We start from the raw sequence: 24,225 nt of genomic DNA, 5'->3' as shown, positions 1-24,225 counted from the left end.
GGCTTCGCCGCCTTGGGGTTGAGGAGCCCCCCCGCGGCTGCTCCGCCTAGTCCTTATAAATGGTCTTCCCCACCGAGAGGGGTGCCCAGGGGGATTCGGGGATTTTAATGTGTTATGCATGCGGTCACCAAAAGTCCACAGTGATCATGTAGCGATGATTGTAAAAGGTAGTGCAATGCGGATTAATAGTGGCGACAAGTACCCATAAAAGAAGACTTAATGGCAAGTTTTTCATTTTTTTTCGGGGGGTTCCTACGGAATACCGGGGGTTTTATACTTGTGTTAAACCAGTGGTCACTAATAGTTCTCATAAATTCCGTGCCGATAAGTCCTAGGGGACCGGAAGAGTGGTCTTACGATTCTTTTCCCTGGAGAGGCTATTTATTAGAAATTTTTTGGGAGGTTTCACGGGGTTATCGGGGGTTTTAATAAGTGGTAGGGGCACCGGTTAAATTGTGTCGAAAACTATTCGGAAAGGCAACTTTAAAATTATTTTTTCGGCGATGTTCCAGGAGGTGATCGGGGGTTTTCTGGTATTTTTTCCCGTATGGTTTACGGTGGCTCGCCCTCACCAAATATTCCGGATGTAGAGCTCAGAGGGCACGGGTAGTGCGGCGTAATGTTTGCGAGAGGTTCCCAAATAGGAGACACATTTTACTTTTGGGGGGGATTTCACGGGGATACCGGGGGTTTAAATGTGTGTACTCCTGGCGGTCACCATCCATTCACATAAATTTCGGGGGGATGAGTCGTTGGGGGCGGTGGAATAGTCACGAAAAGTACCGAAAAAGTAGACTTATTTGAAAATTTTATTTTTTGGGGGGGGGGGGCATGAATGTGGGTTTACCGGGGGTTTATAGGTTTTTACTGCCAGCGGTCATCAATCGTCCACATCAATTCCGCAGCGATGAGTGGTAAGGATTGGAAAAGCGGCGGAATTGTGACGAAAGGTACCCGACAAGGCTACTTATATGCTAATTTTAATTTTTTAGGGGGTTTCGGGGGGTTAAAAGATGACGGTACTATATGGTCACATTCATTTACTGTCATGTCTAAAAGAATTGTGCCCTATGACATCCATATTTCGAAAGTAATACAATAAAAAGCAAACCAGTCCCTGAAAAATGTTAGCAGTGCCCGCCATTTTTATATTTTCGCGGTTAAATCCATTAAATAATTATTAAACTGTTTATGTCTTCTGAAAGACAATGCAAAGCTGTATGTAACTACAAAGTTTGAAAGAAATCGATTGAGTTGAAATTGACAAAACCTTGTGTTAATCTTTTGAAAATCGTAATTTTCGGTGATTTTCGGAATATTTTAATTTTATTCTCAGTAACCAAGGACGATGAAAGAAAAACGGTACCTACATTACGTAGACTATGTTATGAGCATATATAATAATCATTTTCAATATCCTACACCTGTAATTACGACTAGGGGAGCGGAAGTTATGAAATATTTTTCGAAAAACCAATTTTTGGACGCCATTTTGGCAGCAAATTTCTTAAAAAGAAACTTATAACATTACATAAATACGTTACTACATTTACCAGCTTTCAAAAAATTCATTAACAATCCGTGTGGCACGCACGGTTCGCGCGCAGTAAAATAAAAACCGGAAGACGGTCCCCGGAAAAAGCGCGATTTCGGCCATTTTGTCGTCCTAGCGACGACACGTGGCGGAAACTTCCGGTTTTCGGATTTTTCCTCCGAATCATTTCCGGTTCCCCGCACGCGTGCCAAATTTCAGCTCTCCAGCACTTCTAGAAGTGGTCGGGAATTTGTATCCATGAGTGAGTCAGTCACCACGCCGGCTGTATATAGGTAGGATTAAACAAAATCTATGATTATTTACAGGACGTCTTCTTGGCATGCTTACTGGCGTCTGCAGCCCTGATTAACCTCGCTGAGAGCAAGCCACTCACTGCGTTTTCAAGCCAGCAGTTCAACGCCATACCATCCCAGATTCCTTCTTTCGTGTACTATAGAGATTCACAGCCCCGAACACAGACTCCCCTACAACCTCAAAAACTCCTTTTTTCTCCAATAAATATGGCCTATAGTGATTACCTTCTCTCCAATAACTTGAAGAACGGTGGATGGCCACCTCCTATGCCAGGTACTGTGAACCTAGGTATATTAAATCCCGGAGTTAGGCGACCCCAGGGCCTGGGTGGCTATGAAATTCGAGAAGAAGACACGTTTCCATCTGATGGAAACAATGATTTCAGCCTGACAGCTACGAATGGCATTGTCGTACCTGCGATCAACAATCCTGGATTCATACTACAGGGCAACAATGGATTCGTCAACCCTACTGTCAACAATGTCGCGTCGTATAATGGCGCTCAACAATCCTTTGGGCTGCCAGGACCTTCGCCTAGCCATCAGATCTCATCATTGAGGTACGCAAGCAGCTTTTCTAGGCCCGCGAGCCAGCAGGACGATTTGGGGAAGAGACTCATCGGGCTCAGTCCGACTCAACACCAGCGCCAGAGGAGCGTAGCGAGTGCTGGCGAGCTGATCTACCGGCAGCAGAGGGCAGGCGCCAAGCCATTCCTTACGTCTGATTCGGGGGGTGTGCAGAGAGAAGGGGGGGAAGAGCTGTCATCTTCTGAAGGGTTCCTGGGTCAGCCTTACAGGCGTCCCATATTCGTCTCAGCTGTCGGCACGCCTGTCTCAGGCGTGGGTCAGAATCCTCTGTACACGGCTGATTCAGTACAGGCGTCAAAGCTTGACGAGGCGTCAGACGTGAAGGGTGTCAAGAGCCCGGGAGGAATACCCTCGCCAGGACGCCTGCCTGTCAGCCACGATGCTCATTTTGCCAGGGTAAGTCACTTTTAAGACGATGCATTTCTGAATATACGTATTTGGTCCATATCTCTGGCAGACGGCTTCTGATTTTTGGCCTCAAATTATTCTTGTCCATCTACATATCTTCCAGTCATTTCGCTCTGATTTCTTAACTAACTCCCTCACACTGTCATAATATTCCAGGGCTTCCATAATGTGCCGTATTCATTTGCTAGTAAATATCTTTATTCTTGATACTACAGAAGATCGTCTTTAGTAAGCGATTTCAATATTCTTTAATGTTTTTACGATGCGGTCCTTTATTTTCCAAACTTCACAACCGTACGTTATTACACCTTAGACAATGTATTTTGTTTTCTTTTTATATACGACTTATTGTTAGATATTTGTCGGTTCCACAAGATACTGTTCAATAACCTTATAACTTTTCTCCCATGGTTATTTCCGTAATACAGCTTCATTCCGTCCATTTATTTCAACAAAATCAATGTTTACACCTATACATTCGTATTTATAGAAATTTAAAAATAAGAAGACTTGTGACTCTGATGATATAATATGCGTTAAATATCGAAGTAAATCTCATACTCACCACAATATTAGAAGACAACTTTTGTTTTCTTTTTATATCAGACCATTAATGTTACAGAGATTTCGAATGGTTCGTTTTGACCACGCCTTTTTCATTCCTTATTCATAACAGCTCTACATATTCTTTGGAAGTATTCTTGTGCAGCAATATCAATGGAGTAATTATAAGGTGGATGTAATAATCATAATGTAGTCTTGAATCATAAAACCAGGAAACATTTTTCATTTATTTATGATTAGAGCATTTACATCATTATTTGATTTCATCCTTTTCTTACATATTTTGCTTTCTTCACTGAAACCCTTCCTCGTGTTCTTAAGGTTTCAGGTAATTGAGGTTTTGATGTAAAAAGGCTTTGGAATCAGTAAATCCAACGATATTATTATTTATTTCCAAATGCATTTTCTGATACCGCCTTTATCATTATTACTATTAATAAAATCAATTATTATGCCGGCATTATTATGTCCATATGAGTTTCAGAATGAGCTTCAATTATGCTGGCTTTAAAGAATCGATAGCAATACATTCCTGTTTAAGATATATCAATTTCATGAAAATATATCCATAGGTATACATAATTTCATAAATAATAAAATCGTATGCGAGGGCAATTGAACACGTATTGCCACCATCTTCAAAATAGCGTACGGTACTGCTTGCCTTCTCGGAACGGGGTAATTCCCCTCCAAATAATAGATAGTTGCTCGGATGCGTAATACTGCTGCAAGTCGAACCCTCGAAGGCATGATTGCGAAAGAGCGAAAGACAGAACGTCGGAAAGAGAACATAAAAAACCCATTTGAGGTTGAAGTGCGCCCTCTATCGAGCGAACGGATACCTCGAGGATGAAAAGGCGTGTATGCCGACTTTCGGAATTAACAGCTGACTGCAGGCGGGCCGGGAATCATTCCACGGAGAGGAAATAAGCGTCCGTATATCGTATATATATTCTTATACTCTTATATATCCACCATACCTCCATTCTGCCTGTCTCTCAGTGAGCCAATCGCGTGTTGCCATGCCTTTACCTGGGGAGCACGTGAAAACTTCAAACACTGCCACTCAGTTCTTTGCCTCTCGGCGTCCCAAGAGCAGCCGTGTAGTTACGATCAGGCTGAAGCGGTTTCAAACGATACAATATCATGACGGAAAACGTTGGCAGTGCAGATCGATAATCGATTGGTAATTTGTAGCGTATCTCTAGAAAAAAAGCCATAAAGCCCCATGTAGGTAATGAAGCAAGAATTTCGGGAGAAAGGGGAATCAAACATTCCTCGAAATTTTTAAGGCAACTAAATGAAAAGAAATTTCGCGATACTGGTATTCCAATCATGATCATCGACCTACGTCAAAACTGGGCTTCAAAGGATGGCGAAGCAGTGTTGCAGAGGCTACAAAAAATCAAAGAAAATATCTTATTCCAATTTTCATCTGCAGTTTTAAAATCCCCTCTGAGGTGACCTATTTCGATGCAACATATCAAACGTGGTATATGGTAGTTGACCTATGTTTTTTTCAAATAAAAAATTTATTCCGCCGTTGGAACCAGCTGTAGCTTAATTTGAACTTAGGTAATGTATCTTGACCGTAACTACGGCCTTTGTTGGCTAAAAAACAAACAAGTAGATTTTAAGGCGCCACCGATTTTTGTTTACCATGACTTAAATATTTATCTCCTTTTGAAAACTGAATTAGTATTTTAATAACCATATGAGTTTCTATCGCGTAAAGACAATAATAAGCATGGGATACTATAAAAGTTAGCGGCTAAATTTTAAATTTGAAAATATCGTCAATTTAAAAAAAGTAATTACTGTACCAAGTGAGTAGAAATAAAATATTTCGTCATTTAAATTTCAAAGCTTTCCCGAAAATTGGATGCTATATGCAATGATTGGAAATTCAAAGTAGGTATCATAGTAAATAAATAGACGAACGTAAATCTTCCGAAAATTGCTTATCATTTTCAAAGCCTTCAAAAGTCGACTTCGGCAACGATCTTCAGTCCGACATCGTGTTTTATTTTTAAACAGTTTTATACGAAATGCATTTATTGTAGAACATGTGAAGTTCACACAGACAAAGCTAAGCATATTATAGAGGCACAAATGCCCTAAGGAGGAGGGAATGCAAAGACATTTATAACCTTCTAAGTTTTTTTTTGGCTATTTGGCTATTAGGCTGCTCGTAGAGAAGAGAATGGAGAGGAACAAATCGACTTTCGTAGCATTTGTCGATTTAGAGAACGCATTTGATAACGTGGAATGAAATTCAATGCTTAGATTTCTGAAAGAAATCGGAATTTCTGAAAGAAAAATGATTGTAGAATTGTTCATAGTTCGTATAAAAACCAAGTAGCTGTGATAAAATGTGGACCCAACTGTGCAGAAGTAAGGAGAGGGTCATTAGTTATGCGATTAATCGGTGCATCTTTAATTTACAGGAAAAGTGCTAAAACTTATGCAAATATAATTGCGTAACCCTAATGTAACGCTGCATTAAGAGATTTGCGTCAGAATAAGGCCCCAGGAATATCTGTTGTTCCAGCAGAGCTACTCAAAAATGCAGGGGAATAGGTCTTAACTCAACTGTATAAAACTATCTGCGATATGTACTTAACAGGGGATTTTCCTAGTGAATTCGAGAAGAACATCATTAATCCTATTAAAAAAAAGGGATTAGAGAAGTGCGAAGATTTTAGGACCATAAGCCTGACGACATAAGCTTCGAAGATACGGACAGTAGTCATTTACAGGAGAATAGAGCGAAGAGCAGAATTATTCCTGGATAAGAATCAATTCGGAGTTAGGAAAAACATGGGCACAAGGGAAACAAATTTTGCTCTTAAGACTGCTCATGGCGAAGAGAATAGAGGAAAACAAACCGACTTTCATAGCATTTGTCGATGCAGAGAAGGAATTTGATAGCGTGGAATGGAACTCAATGCTTAGAATTCTGAAAAAAATCGGAGTGCTCTACAAAGATCGTAGAATTGTCCATAGTTCGTATAAAAACCAAGTAGCTGCGATAAAATGTGGACCCAGCTGTGCAGAAGTAAGAACTGGAAAATGAGTGAGACCTTGAATCACGTCTTACCTTTACATATTTGATGCAATTTAATTTTCAGAGCCGGCTTGAAGAACCGTTTGCTGGAAATCGAGCGAAGAACTTGGAGTAAAAACAATCGTGTTTGATGCAGAAAATAACAAAAAATATATTTTTTACACTTTTTCGACAAACTTTATGGAAACAATTGCTTGAATTCTCATTTTAAATTAAAGAAGAGCAATAAATTGCGTGGTGAAATGTTTATTTTTCCGCATCTATTGAATTGTGAGAAACGGATTGCGCAACACATGGAGATTAATTTAAGGAACGCACCTCCAAGCCACACCTTTATGAACCCCAAATGTCAAATGAATGTGGGACGCACTATCTCATATTTAAAATAGTGCGATTGTTGAAATAATCGTGGTATGCGATATGAAGTGAGCCATAGAAAACGTTAGGTATGAAAATATATCCTAATTCCTCTTTAGCCATTTACATTCCCAATATTTACTTTTATCGACTTGTGGAATTTAGAAAACTTACATTTTTATCGTTTCTCCAGATGTTATGAGGCCGATCTTCTTTTTTTATGAACATTTTCACCAATACACTTTCACTCGAAGATTTAGTTTGCCACGATGATTACTAGTAACAAAAATTCATGCTTGTCAAGCACAGTATGTCACAAGATATTTAGGAATATGATCGTTAATATACTTAACAGATGCATGTTCTTCTTCATATCCGGTTTGTGCCTATAACGGTACCCTAAAACATAACTTGAACACTTGAAACCCGATCAACGGCGGTCACGTAGTGGGAAGGAACAAAATGCTTTTATACGCCGGCCATTCCCTGTTCACCTTGATACTTTAGTGACGTCATAAACTTTAATGACGTTAATATGCTTTTCCCTCCGATCGCGAAAGAGCCCTGGATGTCACATTTTATGTCCCTGTGATATGGTTTGAATTGCCAAAGTGGCTTCACTAAGGCTCGATCGCAGTGACTGCGTTATTGGATTAATTTGGTTCTTTAAGCTGCCTCCCCGGGGCGATAAGGTTAATGCCCCCCCGTTTTCCGACGTCATCTGCAATAGCCAACGAGTTGATGGTGGAACTTTTGAAAGCATATTGATTGGGGATTGTAATAAAGCTATGATCCATGAGGGTCGGGGGATAGGTACGAAAATTATCACTCATCAAGGTATGCGGAAAATTTGGGCTACATCGACCACAGTAACATGAGCCCATCAATCATAGTAACTTGAGCCCAACATGAAAACACGTCGTGTTGAATTCAAATCATGGTGACTTTAAGCTAAAGCTCTTACTTATTGAAGAAAGTACACAATCAAGAGTGTAATACTTAATTACTACTCGCGTATTATTTCCATTTATAATATTATGTAACCCATTTCCATGTTTGTCTCAATTTATCCTTATTTATGATTCATGTGGCCCAGGCTCACAATATCAATAGGTGGAATGAAACCCTTAGGACGGGCTCGCGGGGTACACTCCTGGGGCAGGGACTGTAAGCGTTAGCTTTTCTCCTCTACCACCGGAAGGGGAAGGACGGGAAGGATCAAGGAACGGAGGCGCCGCCGCGATGAGAGCCCGACGACGCCTCCAGGGGAAGGACGGGGAAGGAAGGGAGAGGACGAGGAATCCTGCACCGTCACAAGGCGGGCAGGTCCTACCATCAGCGAAACCAAGCATACGCAATTAATATACTAACGATCTTGGAGGAGTATTCTATGAGGAAGAATAATCCAACGATCATTACTATATCAATAGTGAAATCAGCAGCATATTTTGCTCTTAGCTATTTGTAGGCACCTAAAATATGAATAAAAGAATAAATTAAGAAAAAAATCAACGGCTGCAGAAAATAAATCCTAGAGCTGATAAACTATGCAATAATACAGGTGTGCAAACAAAACACAATCACTTTAAGGGTACAGAGGATGAGAAAAATTCGTTGTAATCGTGTGATAACTAGAAAATTTCTCGAGTTTGCGACAACTACTCAGGAAATATACAGAAGCATAAATAAATTCTATGTGATCCTCTATAAAAATTAAAAGCTTGATCTATGCTCGAAAACACTTTTTTGAACGGCTTTTTTTTTCCACATGTTGCGATTGCACTGGCGCTGTAATATGATTATTCATGCATGCCTCGCAATTGTGGAATGGCTTGTATTGAATTAAATTTTGGAAACACCGCTGAAATGACCTTAAACTAAATCAATCAAAAATGTTAATAGTGTATTTCTAACCCAAAACTAGAAATACATTTAGCAAAAACACGATTTTCATCATTACGTTGATGTAAATAAGAAAGGTATTCTTCATTTACTGTTGCGCTTTCCTTAGGGAAGTTTATGTATGACATCCAACTTTTTTAACAATACCAAACCTTTTTTTAACAATGTTTTGGCCATATAATCACCCAATGAAGTCGATTGGTACAAAATAAAGTGATTAATCGCTAATAATAGGCTATTTATGCATTATTAAAGTCACTGTGACTATCACAGATATTATTTGGATAAACAGTAATTTTTGGCATATTTTTAAAGTGCGTCGTAATAGGCGATAATAGCAAATAAATGGCTGTTCATGTATTAAAAATCATATGCCCTATCAGCGATACTTTAGTATTTTGACCGTGATTAAAGCACAAATGGTAATATCCACACTATTTTATTTATCACTTAACCGACCATGGTTTCGACAAATCTCTCGGTAAATATACTCAGGCAAGGAGGTGGGGGGTGTAAGGAGGTGGGGGGCATATGGAATTGGAGTGAGGCGAGTGGGAGGGGGAAGAGTTTAGGTGAACAAATGAGTGAAGGACGAAACCAGAAGACATACAACATGAGGAGCGTGAAGGACAGGGTTTTGACGTCATGGTTGGTTATGTGATAAATAAAATAGTGTGGATATTACCATTTGTGTTTTAATCATGTAGGTATATATCATTATTCCATAAAATTAAGCCGGAACGATTTTATGCGTTAGTATTTTGAATTAATTTAATTTTTACCTTATTTTCAACGTGGCTGTCACGCCATATTATGGAGATTCCTTTGTAAATTCTACTTTTGTCTTCTCTGCATTTCCTAACTCAGTGACTTTACTTCGTACGGATGCACGAGGCGCATGAATAATTCAGTTCGCTATTCTTCTTCGCTAATGCGACGTCATCACCGGACGTGAAGCAGTCGTCACCAGTCTTCAGTGGGAAAATTCTCAGGAGTACCTACGATGCGAACGTATAATAGTCAGGAAGAGACAGAAAGGCTGCCGCAAGACCTTTAATTGTGTCTCCGGAAACGTTTCGAACGGGAATAAAGGTGACTTCAGTTTGGCACTGGGCCAGGAAGGGAGGCACCAAAGGGATTGGTTGTCTCCGCTGACACGGATTCCTTTTCGTTGCCGGAATTTTCCAGCTAAGCGTTCGAACGCCACGCAGAGTTTAAAGAGGCATAAATTCTCAGCGAGATTTTCCTCCTTTTTTTTATGCACCCGAATTCGTTGCCTAGATACCCGAGCACCGTAAACAATGTCTTGCCGTTCCGATTATCATTCTTCCTCGAGAAAGAATGTGAGTCAAGAGATATTAAGAATGGCTTTGAGTCAGAGAAAAATGTGTGAATTACTACTGTGCGATGTGTGTTACCACTCGTAACTCAAGCGAACGACATCACGGTAAAGCAGAAAACATGCCTTAAACATAAATATGACTTACAGATTCAATTTTACCTCAGACAGTGGATGTCTCGATAATGTAATAAGATAATGCTAATTATAAAAAAATAGTAATTATAAAATTTTGTCTTGATTACAGACTTTAAAATGCGATTTGCAAAGGATTGCTAATCATTTTGCTCGACTTTATTAACCCAAAATGGACCAGGGAATTAGGTGCGAATCAATGTTATGGAGAATGTGACGCTGGATAACTGTATTGCAAGTTTCCTCCTGACATTTTGAGTGCAATTATTAGTATTATTAAACTGCCAAAGTTTAAACCCCTTGAAAGCACCAGAAGCGCAAAGGAAATATAGTGCAAAGTATAAAAATAGATTAATATGATTCATTGTCTTGGAAATATAAAAATTATTAAAAAAGGTAGAAACTATAAACTAAAAACGGTATCAGCTATGAAATCGCAATGCTAAGTTTAAAAGTAAAAATTTTCACGGAGATGGATAATACAGGATGATCTCCTATGCAGAAAAAGTAACTAACCCATAAATCCTAAACACTCATCTAAAGTTCAATCAAAGATTTATTGTACAGGTAAACTACCAATCGAAACTCTAGGAATCAATCATTTACATGCCTGACAGTGATATCATGGTGCCGGAACGCCATTCCGGCTATGGCTAACAAAAGATATAATAGTCAAGTAATATTCTAATCAATTTTGTTGCCTCAAAATTTCTTATATATACATTCGTACCCAAAACAAAAAAAAATTGCAGTAAAATTAAAACGATAACTTGTAATAAAAAACACTGAAATATTTCTATTGTAAAAATAGTTAAGGAAAGTGCGTTCGGGACTGCTAATTTTGCCATGACGTTTCTGATGCCTGAGGGCTATTATACTATAATTAACTATGAAATTACGTTTTTCTCATGTATAGAATTTGATGGATTTTAGCATCACTTTTATTCATCAAATACTATCCATGGTAATGGTTTCTTCCATAACTTCGCTACTATCAAACAAATAGCTTAAAGCAGTGGTCTCTTAGAGGCTACCATGGTGAAATTTCTCACTGGTTTCTGATACTTTCCTCTCAAATATTCGTCCCACAATCCAGTATTCAGGGATATTTGAACTACTTTTAAAAAGGCTTGCCCAACTAGCACAGATTTTGCCTTATCCCTAAATACGAGGATATTATACATATATGCCGTGACGAAACCTATCTGAAAGCAGAGATAAAGTATGAATAATCCACGCCGTTTTTTGGGATAAATCGGAGATGCACTTCCGCATTTTTGGAGATATGCCTATCCTTACGCCGTACAATTGCCGCTAGGTGGCAGCTGTTTCGCGTACGATCGCTGCGCTGCCACGCGAGATTCATGAGAACTACGTGAAAATAATGTAATAACCGTAATAACATAAATTGGCTTTCGATGAGGAAAGATTCAATGCATTACTTTTCATCATTGTATTTTATTATATTATGGTATCCCTTATAGCATCAAATATGCCAGAGACATCTCACGAGGCATATATGACCACTCTGTCTATGAGGTCTGTATGCCTATGAGATCATATCTCGTGAGATTCCTCTGAGATATTTGATGCTACATGGGATACTGCAATACAATACTGTATAATAACATACACGATGAAATATAATGCACTGAATCATTCACCATCGAAAGCCAATACCGCATTAGTCTCCACAATGAGGTTTTTTTTCACTATGTTACACATTCACGCAAGTTTAGGAACATACCAAAAATCCGTTAGAAGAAGGTGGAAAATAAACAAAATTATTGCTCTAAAAACGATATATTTAATGAATGATTCATCTTGGAACGATATACAATACACTAGAACACGGAGCAGTCCTTATACCTTCATCGGTAAACCATAAATCTTACTGTTCAATTCCTTACATCACATTATAGAGGAGACTGGTGAATTACCTTACGAATGGTTTCTAAAAGCACAAATTCGAAATCCATTACCGTTATACCCAAGAATTTGGCAATTACGATCACTAATACCTCGCATTTGTTAACAAATCACAGCACTGTCGATGATTCCTTCATTAATATCCACGACAATCCGGGATGTTTTGATGTGTCGCCACAACTGTACGTACCGTCGTAGCCTACATCGAACTCAGGCACACAAAAACGATGCTTAGGTCGCATTATCACTTTAACTATTATTGTATACACAAAATAACACCACTATACACAACACCAAAAATGTAAACACGAAGCCACTATAATGGATTTAACGGTAATGGAGGACTTCCGCGCTGCTATGCGGCCAATTTTGGCAATATGGTACCATGACATCCCCTCCCCAAACGCTTGAAATCGTGGAAAAAAGGGATATTACACATGGAGGATAAGCTTATCCCCACAATATCTGATTTCTCCAAGGATAAGTTCAAATCTGTGCTGGCTGGGTGTTGAGAATCGAAAAAAGAATTGATTGAAAATTCAAGATTTTTTTAGGAACGAGGGTTTAATAGGGTGCTTCGTTTTGCCACTTTTTAAAGTAGCGATTCGTAATACCCGGAACAAATTGCGTACCCGGTTGGGTATTACAGGTATGATTTTTTTTTCAAAATCGGTTAATATCTTCTGCTCGCCATATTTTATTGAAATTTCGAAATTTTTAATGAAAAACGTTAATTGGTATAACCTATTTTTCCAATGGGGTATAAATTGGTCTTTCCTTGATATTTTAGACCAAATACGTCAGCTCCATTGCTTTTAATTATCGAGAAATTTTTATCGTGCCCCCGAAAGCAGTTTTTGTTGGTAAGCAAACCGCAGCTCGCCGCCTCATTGTACGCATGCGATAAATGACACGAAATAGAGATGTTTTTCAGTCAAAAAGGTGGAAATCATGTCTGAAGTTGTCAAGGGTAGTCACTAGGATGAGAGTGCTCTTCTATGCCATCACCGACTATATTGACTTTATTTTCGTGTAAGAAGATATCACTGAAGTTTCTGTCAAGGTATGTGCCATTTGGAAAAAAAGCGTCTTTTTCGATAGTTACGTAAACCAGAGTACTTCAACTCTTCTCAAGCTACACGAGGGAAACAATATGACATATTAAATTCTATAGAGTAAAACGGTAGTTCAGAAAACATAGGATGACCTGTTAAAGTGTTTTACTAAGGAGGCGACGAAACTATTTTATATAGCCTTCTGCAAATGTGCCAAATTTCCCAATTGTGTCTGTCATAAGGAAAAAATGTTTCTATTCTAGAGTACTAGTTCCTTGTGGAACAGAATAATCCCCATTGGATCCCGGTTTAATCACTTATTTCCACCGTCCCATCTACGCAAGAAATATTTTTATCTTTGGTAATATCGCTTATATGATTGTTATGTCACCCTCCTAGGTTCCCGTCTGCTCGAATTTCTCGTTAGTCTATGAGTTCTTTCCCATCATGGGATAAATCTCTAGAGATGCATATTAATTTGCCAATCCATGTAGCTCTTCCGTTTGTAGGTGGAGAGAGGTAATTAGTCTCCGGTGAGAACGCTGTCTTAGTCAACGTATCTCTTACCGTGTACCGAGGCGAATACACACATTCACTCTTATTTCCAAGAACATGGTAATTAATTTGTACGTGTTAACGAGTCGTGGATTCGGAGACGGGGAGATTACGGTTTGCTGACCAATTTTATTCGCCACTTCAGCCTGCTGAGCTATAATTTGCGAGGATAAGCAAATAACTTCCAATTATTTTGACTTTTGTAGCCGAATTTGAACTCAAAACAAGTGAAGTATCACGTACACGGTATGCTATACCAAATTAACGAAAGCACCAGTATATGCTTCTCGATCCCTACCATATGTACCATACCAGGCGTAGAGGATTTATATTGGAAAATTAATATCATTGAATTTTAAATATTCACTATCTAGTTTCATTTTGGTAATGTATTTCTCATTTGCAATATTTTTGTTTTTCTTTTTATTTTGTATAAACTGTTACCACCTGGCAAATAGCCAACTTGTAACTTGTACAATATAATAATAATATATGATTCACTTTGATCCATCCTTCAGCTTATAATAAGTAGAATAAGACAGTGTGGTGGAACTGTGCCAAAAAAATAACATGCATAGCATATAGTAGAATAATGAAATAAAACTTAAGGCATAATTCGGAATTATTATTTCCTGCATTTTAATTAGGCGCATAATTATTTTGATGGAGAATAACGAAGGACTCACCCACTTCAGATCAGGAATGCATTATAGCCCGCCGTCAAAATGTAATTTTTCAGATTTTTGGAGAAAATTAGCGATAAAGCACCTACCAGATACCCTCAAGTTAAAAACTCATCAACTTAAAGCTGGATGGCGGTACTCGGTGGAAATGGGTACAGGAAACATAAAAGCCTTTGAAAATGACGTAGTGTAATGTCGAAATCTGGGTCGCTTAAGTAAACTTCTATGGGACACACAACATTGTATCATTTATTATGTTTCCTTAAAAATTCTTAGCCATTATTCCTTGAACGGAGGATCAAAAGAAGTCCATCGAAGGAAAACTGATAAATAGAAATTAAAAAAAAGTATGGAAGCATTTCAAGTCTTCATCTTTCTTTACAAAGCTATCAAAAGGTCAAGAGGAAACTTCAGTATTTTCTTCTTACTTCAGTATTTTCGTCTTTTGTTTCAAAATTCTCTCTTATTTTTTTCAGTTTTTAGTTTTTCCTTATTTACACCACTCTAGATCGGTTTTTTTCTCTTCCACCGTAGATGTTCCTCTGCCTTTATCCTGAGAGTTTTCTGATAGATATCTTCTCTTCTTTTAAAAAATTTGTTTTAGTCTATTTTTCAAAATATGTGTAGGTGCATATTCGCTTCACTTCATTTTTTTGTTTTACTTTATTAGTTCTTATTTTCAACTATTGAGTAGTTATAGCTAGAGTTGGGTCAAATAGCATTTTTCTCGAATTCGAATATCGAAAAAAATACCTATTTTTTCCCGAATACCTACTGAAATATCGAATACTGAATTACTGGATACTAAAAATGCATTTTTACGCCAATTTTAAATACAGACGGCTATAACAATTAAAAAATGCTGAACATTTTGCAAGTATTCTACTTCAATGCAGCTCCTAAATCCTAATGCAGCTGTCATCCATGATTGAATCAAACTTTCGCGTGTGGCGATCACCGCAATTCTTTTGTTTTTCGGATTCAAAGGGAATCACGGACGATCTGTGATGTCTGTTCGAAATTCAAATAATTGATGACTGCGTGATTGAATATCGAATAGCATAGAAAACACAGTATTCGAAATATTCTGTGATTCGACTAATCGAACGTCCAATTCCTAGTTAATGGAAACAGTGATTTCTAGTAATCTGTCTTCATAGAATTTTTATCTAGTTTTAATTATAATTCATCTACGAGAATCTCATGCATCTTGAAATTCTGGCTTCAAGTAAAGAGTTTTTCTGCATCATTTTCGTATTTTTATAAATGAAATTCACTTTTTTTGGTGAAACAATTGATATTAACACTATTATGTCCAGCTATAAACTTATTCGCCCTTACCTTAGTTACGTTATCCTGTATAATTACCAACATGATGGAAGCCCTCCATTTTTACGTTAAGTTTACGATGCCATGTACACACCAGAGTAAAACGTTGCTCAAAGAGAATAGAGATCACTTTGTATCTCTCTGCCACTTCAAGTCTTTCTATGTATGTCCCTTGAAATAATGATTTACACAAATCTATTCAATAATAGTTAAATTATGCTAGCCAATATGAGTGATACAATAGGAAATATTGAAATGATGACTATGATATTATGCAAAAATATTACCTCAAATTGAGTACATACAAGTTAACATTTGATCAGCTTCTCTCAAAAACAAAATAAATTCAACTCAATCGGATTATATCTTTAGGCTGCGCTTTTTAGTGAGTGTTGGTTTTCGTTAGAATATGAATGCATTAGGACTTAAAAAAAATACGGTAATAATCATCACCAATTAATGAAGCGTAATTTTTCTATTTTGCTAGAAACCATTACAGTCTTACGTTGTCATATATAAACTACGTAGTCATTTAGGTTTTGTTTTTGCTTTCATCAATATTCCGCGGAAACGTGACATTAATTTGGAGAGTTTAAGGGAGGGAGGGAGCAGCAATTTTCCTCTAATGGCCATGTCGGTAACTCTTTGACAAGGTTTGTGGGAAGAGGAAAGAAAAACATCTGTTTTCTTCTTTAAATATGAATCAGGAGTCCATCGGTAAGGGGGGTCGTGATCTTTTGAGAATGTTTCAGGAGGATCTCGCCTCAAAGGGATTCAACGGTCTCACTGAGACGACGACTACGAATGTCAATTTGTGAAAAGGAACGCGTGCCTCCCCTGCCTTCGTTAGCGTTTATGGAGACGGGAACTTGAAAGCGTCGAGCAATGCCCTTATGTACCCTTGACGTGACAGGCCAGGTAAGATCTGTGAACAAAATTTATATTCTATGCCACCTCTAAGTGACGCAGCGTCTTGGAAATGAAAATGTATCTAATGGGTAGCGATACGTTGTTTATCATTCATGTGGTTCCTATTTCAAAGCGCTTAAACTTCTATTTTTACACTAGAATGCCCGCCTGGGTCAGTTTGACCCAAAAGAGAATATTTATGTTAATTACTTTGAAACGAAGAAAAATTTAGACACATATTTCATTACTTTTCATTACTTCGTTTGGTTTACCACTGTGCAAATGTTAGGCCTGATATTATTATTTTTTCTATTTTTTCTCATCACTTATACCTGCCATGCTCGGATGAGTCCTTTTGACCCAGGCTGTCAAATTCATTTAAGCCTTTCTACTTTTCCTTTGTTTTCAATGTGACGGTGTGATTTATACTGATCTTTGTCAAAATGTTAGTGTAATTGTTTAACCTGATACCATTGAAATTCATTGTACATCCCAAACCCACCATAGGAAAAGTGATAGGTATTCACAAATTTGTGGAAGGTAGTTTCCCATAACACCATAGAAATTGTAGAACAACTACAATTTTAATATTTTTATCCTAATTAAATTTTCTACCACCCTCCCAAATACTTTCTAAGCAATATCAATTAAGAAACTGGGAAGGAATTAAATATTTTGAGTAAAATATGCAAACCTGATCATATGGGTCAAATTGACCTGCTATGGCATTAAGGCCGTTTTACACGGTACTCGGAATCGCGCAATCTGACGTACGTGCGAAGGCGCAGTCAAAATTGCGTCGTGCAAAGCGGTGAATTGCTAGAACACATGCGAGAATGCGTGGACGTGAGATGGAAAAATAGCCCCTGTTCTAATTTCGTTCATGCATTCGCGCAATTCCACGCCATTTTAGAAATAAATGCAGCTCTAACCTGCGCAATTCCGTGCCCCGTGTAAAACGGCCTTTATAGGGTGTAAGGATCGGTCGGGCATGCTAGTGTTAACCCATTATAACCCAAGGTTGCTTCTAAGTAACATAAAAAATGTAAAAAATTCCAGCTCTATTAAAGAAAGGTTTAAACAATGTGTTCTTTTGTGCTGTAAAGTTGAATGGCGAAATATGTAGCTGCCACAATAATTATGATCGAGTAAAAATGTTCACTTGTTTAAAATGACAAGTCTTCAAATTTAATTTCTCCCAGAAGCAGCTCTGGGTTAGTAAGGGTTGACAAGCTATATTTTGAGGCTTCAAAATGAATTTTTTCCTACTTTAAGATTCGTATATCATTTACATTCGTACAAATTATGGCTGTGTAGCCGATTAGATTAATTTCAATAGTTGAAGCTTTTAGCTTAATGTTTTGCATCTCACGTCATTTGGGGACAGAGATATTAGTTAACGGGTTTATCTGGTTGAGGAAGTTGAATTAGTTAAGGCAGTCGTCGAGGGAGGAAATTGAGAGGAATGAAGAGAAAAAAACTCTTAAGAGTTACACTTTTAAGAATGAGGAAATGGGAAAACAAGGTCACGGATCCTGCTTGTCGTTGTAACGCGGAAATAAGAATATATTTTTTGTACGGAAATATCTAAGTAATTTCTAATAGACGAAATGAATTCAGGCGAGATATAGAGACGATTTTCCATTACATTCGAATGAAAAAAAACCTTGGTGTAATCTAGGAAAGATTTATCTGTATTATTAGCGAATTAAATATACTATTTTTAATTCAAATATACTAATTCAATTATGATGAAAAACGCATCGTTAAGAGAAACGTATAGCAAAATTATCTGAATCCATTTATTATACCGGACATTTCATTTCTTCCAAAAAAATTTCAAGCAAGAATTAAGAGTAAGATAGGGTAAATCAGAATTAATTATTGCGTGCCAAAAATGCAATGTCTTCGATGAGGAATAATTAAAACGACCCTTATTTTACCTGTAATTCATCATAACACTGAGTGCATTTCGATAGCTCCTGTTTATTCCGCGCTATTTCATTTTTTTTTCAATAGTTGTGCATATGCCATCGTTTGTATCGTCCGGTCCTTTACTTAAACTTAACCCGGAGTTCCGACAAGGGCGTACCCAGGATCACAACTAGGGTGGGGGGGGGACAAGCCATGGTTGTTCAAGTTATCGGTAAGATTTAAGCATGGAAAAGATGAAAGAAACCAACATTTTAAGGAAACTGTAACAGCTCTTTATTAGTTTTTAAAATCATTCGCTTGAAAAAATATGATTTTCCTTAAAGACATTTGCGATTTTTGCTTCTAGGGGGGCCAGCTGCCCCCTCCTGCCCCTCGCTGGGTACGCCCATGAGTCCCGATATGCTAGCTGTATTGCTGGCACAATTGAAATAAAATGAATCAAACCCAAATGCATAAATTCGTTATATTACATTTGAACTGTGAACCTGAGACATTATTCTTTATCAGATTGTCGCACCTTATGTTAACTTGCAGATTAAGAAATAAAGAAATTTTTGCTGTGATATGAAGCTTCTTCTTGGATAGATAACATTATGACTTAACAAATTAAAGAGAGCAATTATTTTTGAAATTCTTCTTCTCTGCTCTCCATCCCTATGAGGAAACAAGGAAGTGAAATATTGCGCAAACCCATTAGCGGGAATGACTTGGAGAAAAAAAACTTCGCTCTAAATTTTACCTACTTGGATGTCCAATACGCCAGTACAGAAAGAGCAAAGGGGATTTGCGTTTGATGTTCCTTTTATTTTCCTTCTAATATTCCTTCCCGCCTCTCTTGACCTACCCTTCTCGCTTTTATTGGCTCGAAAGTAACAAAGCGCTAAACAAATCCCTGGTCCACTTTGAGGAACGCAGCTATTAACTCGCCCGTCTCGCTTCTTTTGTCTACCTAGTTGGGGATCGCGCCGAAGAGCGTCGCTAGCGGTCCGGCCTAATTACTCCCACCGAGATTGCCACACGTGCTCTCAAAAGGGACAGGAATTTCCACTTGGAAGCCATTCTACCGCGACTTAGTCACCCTCGCAATGCGGGACAAGAGGACCGGACTCTGTAGGTCGTGAGGGCTCGTCTGCCTCCGTTTCGCTATCAATTACTACGGCAGAGAGTCGACAATGGCGAAGTGAAAGTTGGAAATCAGGAAGAATGACAGCGCGTGGACGATGCGCCTTAAGCAGTGTGGGTGTCTCGCTTCATTTGTTTCGGTGTCGTCAGAATCGGCCAATTTTCGAGGATCTAATTGAGTATATTGTAGTCTGAATAAATGGGAGCGCTTTCATGAATTATGATATCATTTAAATCTCATTTCCAAAATAACACCTTCGAATTCCGAAAACTAAATTATACCAGGGTGGCCATAAATGATTTCACCCATACCGGGACATCTTATTACTGGGGGAGGGGGTTAATGGGTCCCCCATGAGGTCCGAAAACTTATTGCCTTACTCTATGGAAATGGGTTTGTAAAATCAAATCTTAGATTATTTACTGTTATTATTCTATATTTTTCCTTTTTTGACAAATCAAATTCTAAACTATTATTACCGTGTTATGTTACGCTTCCTGTTATAAACTGTTATTATAAAAAACATGTTTCTCATAATTTTTGCACGAAACTTGTACAGTTCCCGAAATTTTTGCACCTTGTAGAGAAATTTCGGAAACAGACGGGACGCCCTCAAAAGCGGTCGAAATCGGGACTGTCCCGGCCAAACCGGGACGTATGGCCACTTCAAAATTGTACTCTATTGGCTAAATAAAACTGGATGACGATAACCTCTCCCTGAGTGATGCCAAGGAAAAAAACGCGTTTCACTACCTTGAGAAGGAACTGGAGAAGTCCGCTCCCTTTTTATGCAGTGTATAAAATCCAGGGTACATTTTTCTCAACTACTATAATTCAGATGCGGTTGTGAACGACTCTTACGTTCTCCGCATAGTGCATAATGCTGACTAGACCGGAACTGTCCGTACTCCGCATAATACCCCTTACCCAACATCGCATATTGCTGTTATGCCAGCGGCCATAGGTTGTATATCGGATCTTAAATAGGAATATAACTATGTATATAGGCAGGAAACATCTTGATTTTTTTGCAAAAAAAGTGGTAATAAAAGAAAAGATTGTGACTAGAGTTAACTTCACTAACTCTTGGTTTACTTTGTGGTATTACATTATAAGTTTTTCCTGGATATACACAATTACTTATACCACTTATTTTTTATCAGAGCGCGACCCGGGTTTCAATGAATTATCATCATATTCGGGCGATAATTATGATTTGTTTATGTTATGATCCGGGTCGCGCTCTGATAAATAATAAGTGGTATAAGTAATTGTGTATGTCCAGGAAAAACTTCGAGTTAAATTATCAATCGAAAATGACTCAAAAAGCATTTAATTACCGAAAAAGCTAACTCGTAGACTTGTTGCTTAAAATTTCAGCCTCAAACGATTTCCGAGATTACTTCCAGAATAAAATTTCCACCCCCGAGAAGGTGTGTAAACCACCCCCAGGTCAATGGAAGCGTCAATCAAGGCTGTGCCATAAATGTTTGCTGACTCATTCGGAGGTGAAAATCTTCAATGACTGGACCACTTATTTAATTTCAACCTTAGTTTCATCATCAGTTATCCCTCTAAAAAGGCAATGAGAATGATATTTTAGTCGTATCTTAGATAGTGACCCATTTATGTAAAAATTAAAAAATAGCTTAGCAGGGTAAATATAATTACAAATAAGTTTTTTTTTTATATTACACTATTACTTGTACCTCTGCTTTTTTACATAACGCGACCCTGGTTTCGATGAATCATCATCATCTTCAGGCGTAAATTAATAATTAATTTACCTCTAAAGATAATGATAATTCATTCATAAAAACTCGGGCCGTGTTATGCAAAAAAGCAGTGGCAGAAGAAATAGTTTAATATCCAAGAAAACTTATAATGGAATACCACAAAGTTAATAATGAGTTAGTTAATTTTATAATTACAAATGTTCACCATGATTCAACACAGTGACTCAGTGTATGGTAAAGAATTTATCTCCACCATACTTAAATAAGTCAATTTATCTACAGAATATATGCATAGAATAAAACTTCTTAAAATCTATAAAATAGGAAATAGTTTCTCTATATAGGAATACAAAGGACTTGTAAGAGTTGATGCCTCATATTTGATTGATATCAATGATCTATTGGGTTGATGGTAAAGTTAATGATTCCCTTTTTCTATGAATTTCAGCCGTTCACCGGGTACGCCAACAACTTCGGCTATACCATTCAAGAGGATCCATTATTCGGCCCAGGCCCGCCACCCGGGACTCAGGGACGTGGACCCTTTATCCTGCCTCCAGGAGATTTCCGAAGGCGTGTGATAAACAGATGAAGATTCGAACAAGACATTGTAATTAACTCCTATTTAACATTGTCTTTTTCTTACAGCGCAAACCAAAAATGTTTATTTCATTTTTTATAAGAGGAATAAAATTTTTATAAATAAAAAATAAATGAGAGATAAATCAGGCTCTTATATCCCTTCTAAATTCCTTCGTATATCTGAATTCATTTGCTGGTTACGGAAAAGTTTTACGACTTAAAAAAATGGTACTTGCTACAACGAATAAAACTAGCAAACGAAGAATATAACTGGCTATCTAGCAGGCCACCCGGAGTTGCTCGGGAAGGATAGTACTAAGATAAGAGGTAAACTTGGAACTTCGAATTCATTGTCATTTGAAGATTTTAGAGGGGGTCGATTCTATGACTACAATCTCATCTTCTTCACCTCAAGCATTAGAATGAATTAATCAGTCAGTGGTCGGAAGTGGATTTAATAGCACTTATAGATTTATATCCATAATGAAAGAACACAAATGGTAAATTCCACACTTTTTAATTCCAAAACTCAATAACCGACCCAGGTTTCAAGTCATTGTGCCATTTTTTTGACCTTGAAAATGACATGTTGTGACACAATGGCACAATGTGTTGAAGTCTGGATCGGTTTTTGAGTTTTGGAATTAAAAAGTGTGAAATTTACCGCTTGTGTTATTTAATCATGGATTCACCGAACTTCCTCCAAATCAAGCCAGACACGATTTTATACTATAGATTTATAATCACTATAAAAAGACTTATACTATGGAGAAGACTGCTAGGGATACCGACTTACAAAAAAAATATTGGGGGGGCCCAAACCGGGGATCTTCCCCAGGAAATTTTATAAGTAGTGAGTTTTAAGTTTTTTAAAGAATTTTAGAATAGTCATATGATCAACATTAGAACCCTGATAACTCGAATCTCGATATCTGGACACCACGGGGAAAATCGACAAGCCTGACACATTTTGTCCTCGCCCCATATCGAATTTTTGAGGGGGCTCGGGCCCCCTCAGGTCCCATGGAGTCGGCGCCACTGAATACCGCATTGTTAGTAAAATAATATGTTAGTGAGTGACTTTTTCGCCCTGACCTCAAGAGGGGAGAGGGAGGGAATGGAAAAGTAAGGAGTCGTTTTAAGGAGCTCGACGATGCCTTCGGGGTAGGCATAAGGACGGAAGAGAAAGGACGCAAGAATCCTGCCTTGTCATTCGAGCGACGCGTGCTATTACTAGCGAAACCAATTTGCTGTTCGTAGCGAAAGGGAAGACCATCCAATGAAGAGAATGATCCTGAGAAATTTCGCCATATTTGAACTCGGGCAATCTACTGTCACAACAAGCTTCTAAATTTTCCAGCATTATCTCGCAGGTTAGCTAATGGCTCGTTTTTTAACGTCTCTCGCTTAAGGCCTATTTAAAGATGGAGATACATAGTGAATTGGCTTAGGACTACTAAAATTGTGGTATTTGTTCGCTAAAAAAGAAATTAGTGGATCAGACTTGAATGTGGTAACCGTGGATATATTTTCGGACAAAGTAATATTAATGAAGTAAAATGTAAAAGCTGTCATGATCCCCCAGTTATCACGTCCATCAAGAGGACGGAATGATCCAGATATGGTAAGAGCACTAGCAACTTAGGGTACAGACTATTGCGGAGAACACGCACCTTAGATAGTCATCTCTCACGAAAAGTGTCATTGTTGATGGAAATAAATGTTTTTCTTACATTTTATTACGCACTAATCATGACTCGACATACAATTATCAGAAAGAAAGACCAAAATTACATTTTTTATGTATGCCATCGGAGAATCATCAACAATCCCAATATCTTGTCACAGTCAACAATTAACTCTTCTTAAAAATCAGGAATTAGGGCCATCATGGTTGAAATTTTCACTCTAACTCTTGTTTATGAGAGATTTAGATGCAAGAATGTGCTGAGTAAAATGTACTGAATGCATAAGCAGGTGTAATAAATGAAGGTTTAATTATATTAAAATAGAAATAAGCTGCTCCTTTCTTCATTTAATTATCGAACCTGGAGGATTAAGTATATTTTAAAGGGTAGTAACTTAAAGTTCCATTTAAGGTAGATGTAGCTCGTAATCTCAGCAGCCTACGAGAACTGACACATTTTTGGGAGTTATAACCAGGTACAATCAGCCTGCTAA

At 37.9% G+C, this 24,225-nt stretch overlaps 1 protein-coding gene across 1 annotated transcript in view; it reads left to right on the top strand.

Moving 5' to 3' along the window:
- LOC124168277 overlaps positions 1-22,107 on the top strand; it is a 59,920-nt gene extending 37,813 nt beyond the window's left edge. The window contains exons 2-3 of the mRNA XM_046546422.1: positions 1,861-2,832; positions 21,911-22,107. Coding sequence (XP_046402378.1) covers positions 1,861-2,832; positions 21,911-22,054 — 1,116 coding nt within the window. The 3' untranslated portion in view covers positions 22,055-22,107. The remainder of the gene's footprint in view (positions 1-1,860; positions 2,833-21,910) is intronic.
- Positions 22,108-24,225: the final 2,118 nt, after the last annotated feature.

Source organism: Ischnura elegans, chromosome 11 (assembly GCF_921293095.1).
Source record: "Ischnura elegans chromosome 11, ioIscEleg1.1, whole genome shotgun sequence".
Lineage (NCBI taxonomy): Eukaryota > Metazoa > Arthropoda > Insecta > Odonata > Coenagrionidae > Ischnura > Ischnura elegans.
The sequence above is the reverse complement of the archived record's forward strand: the minus strand, read 5'-3'. Positions and strand labels throughout refer to the sequence as shown.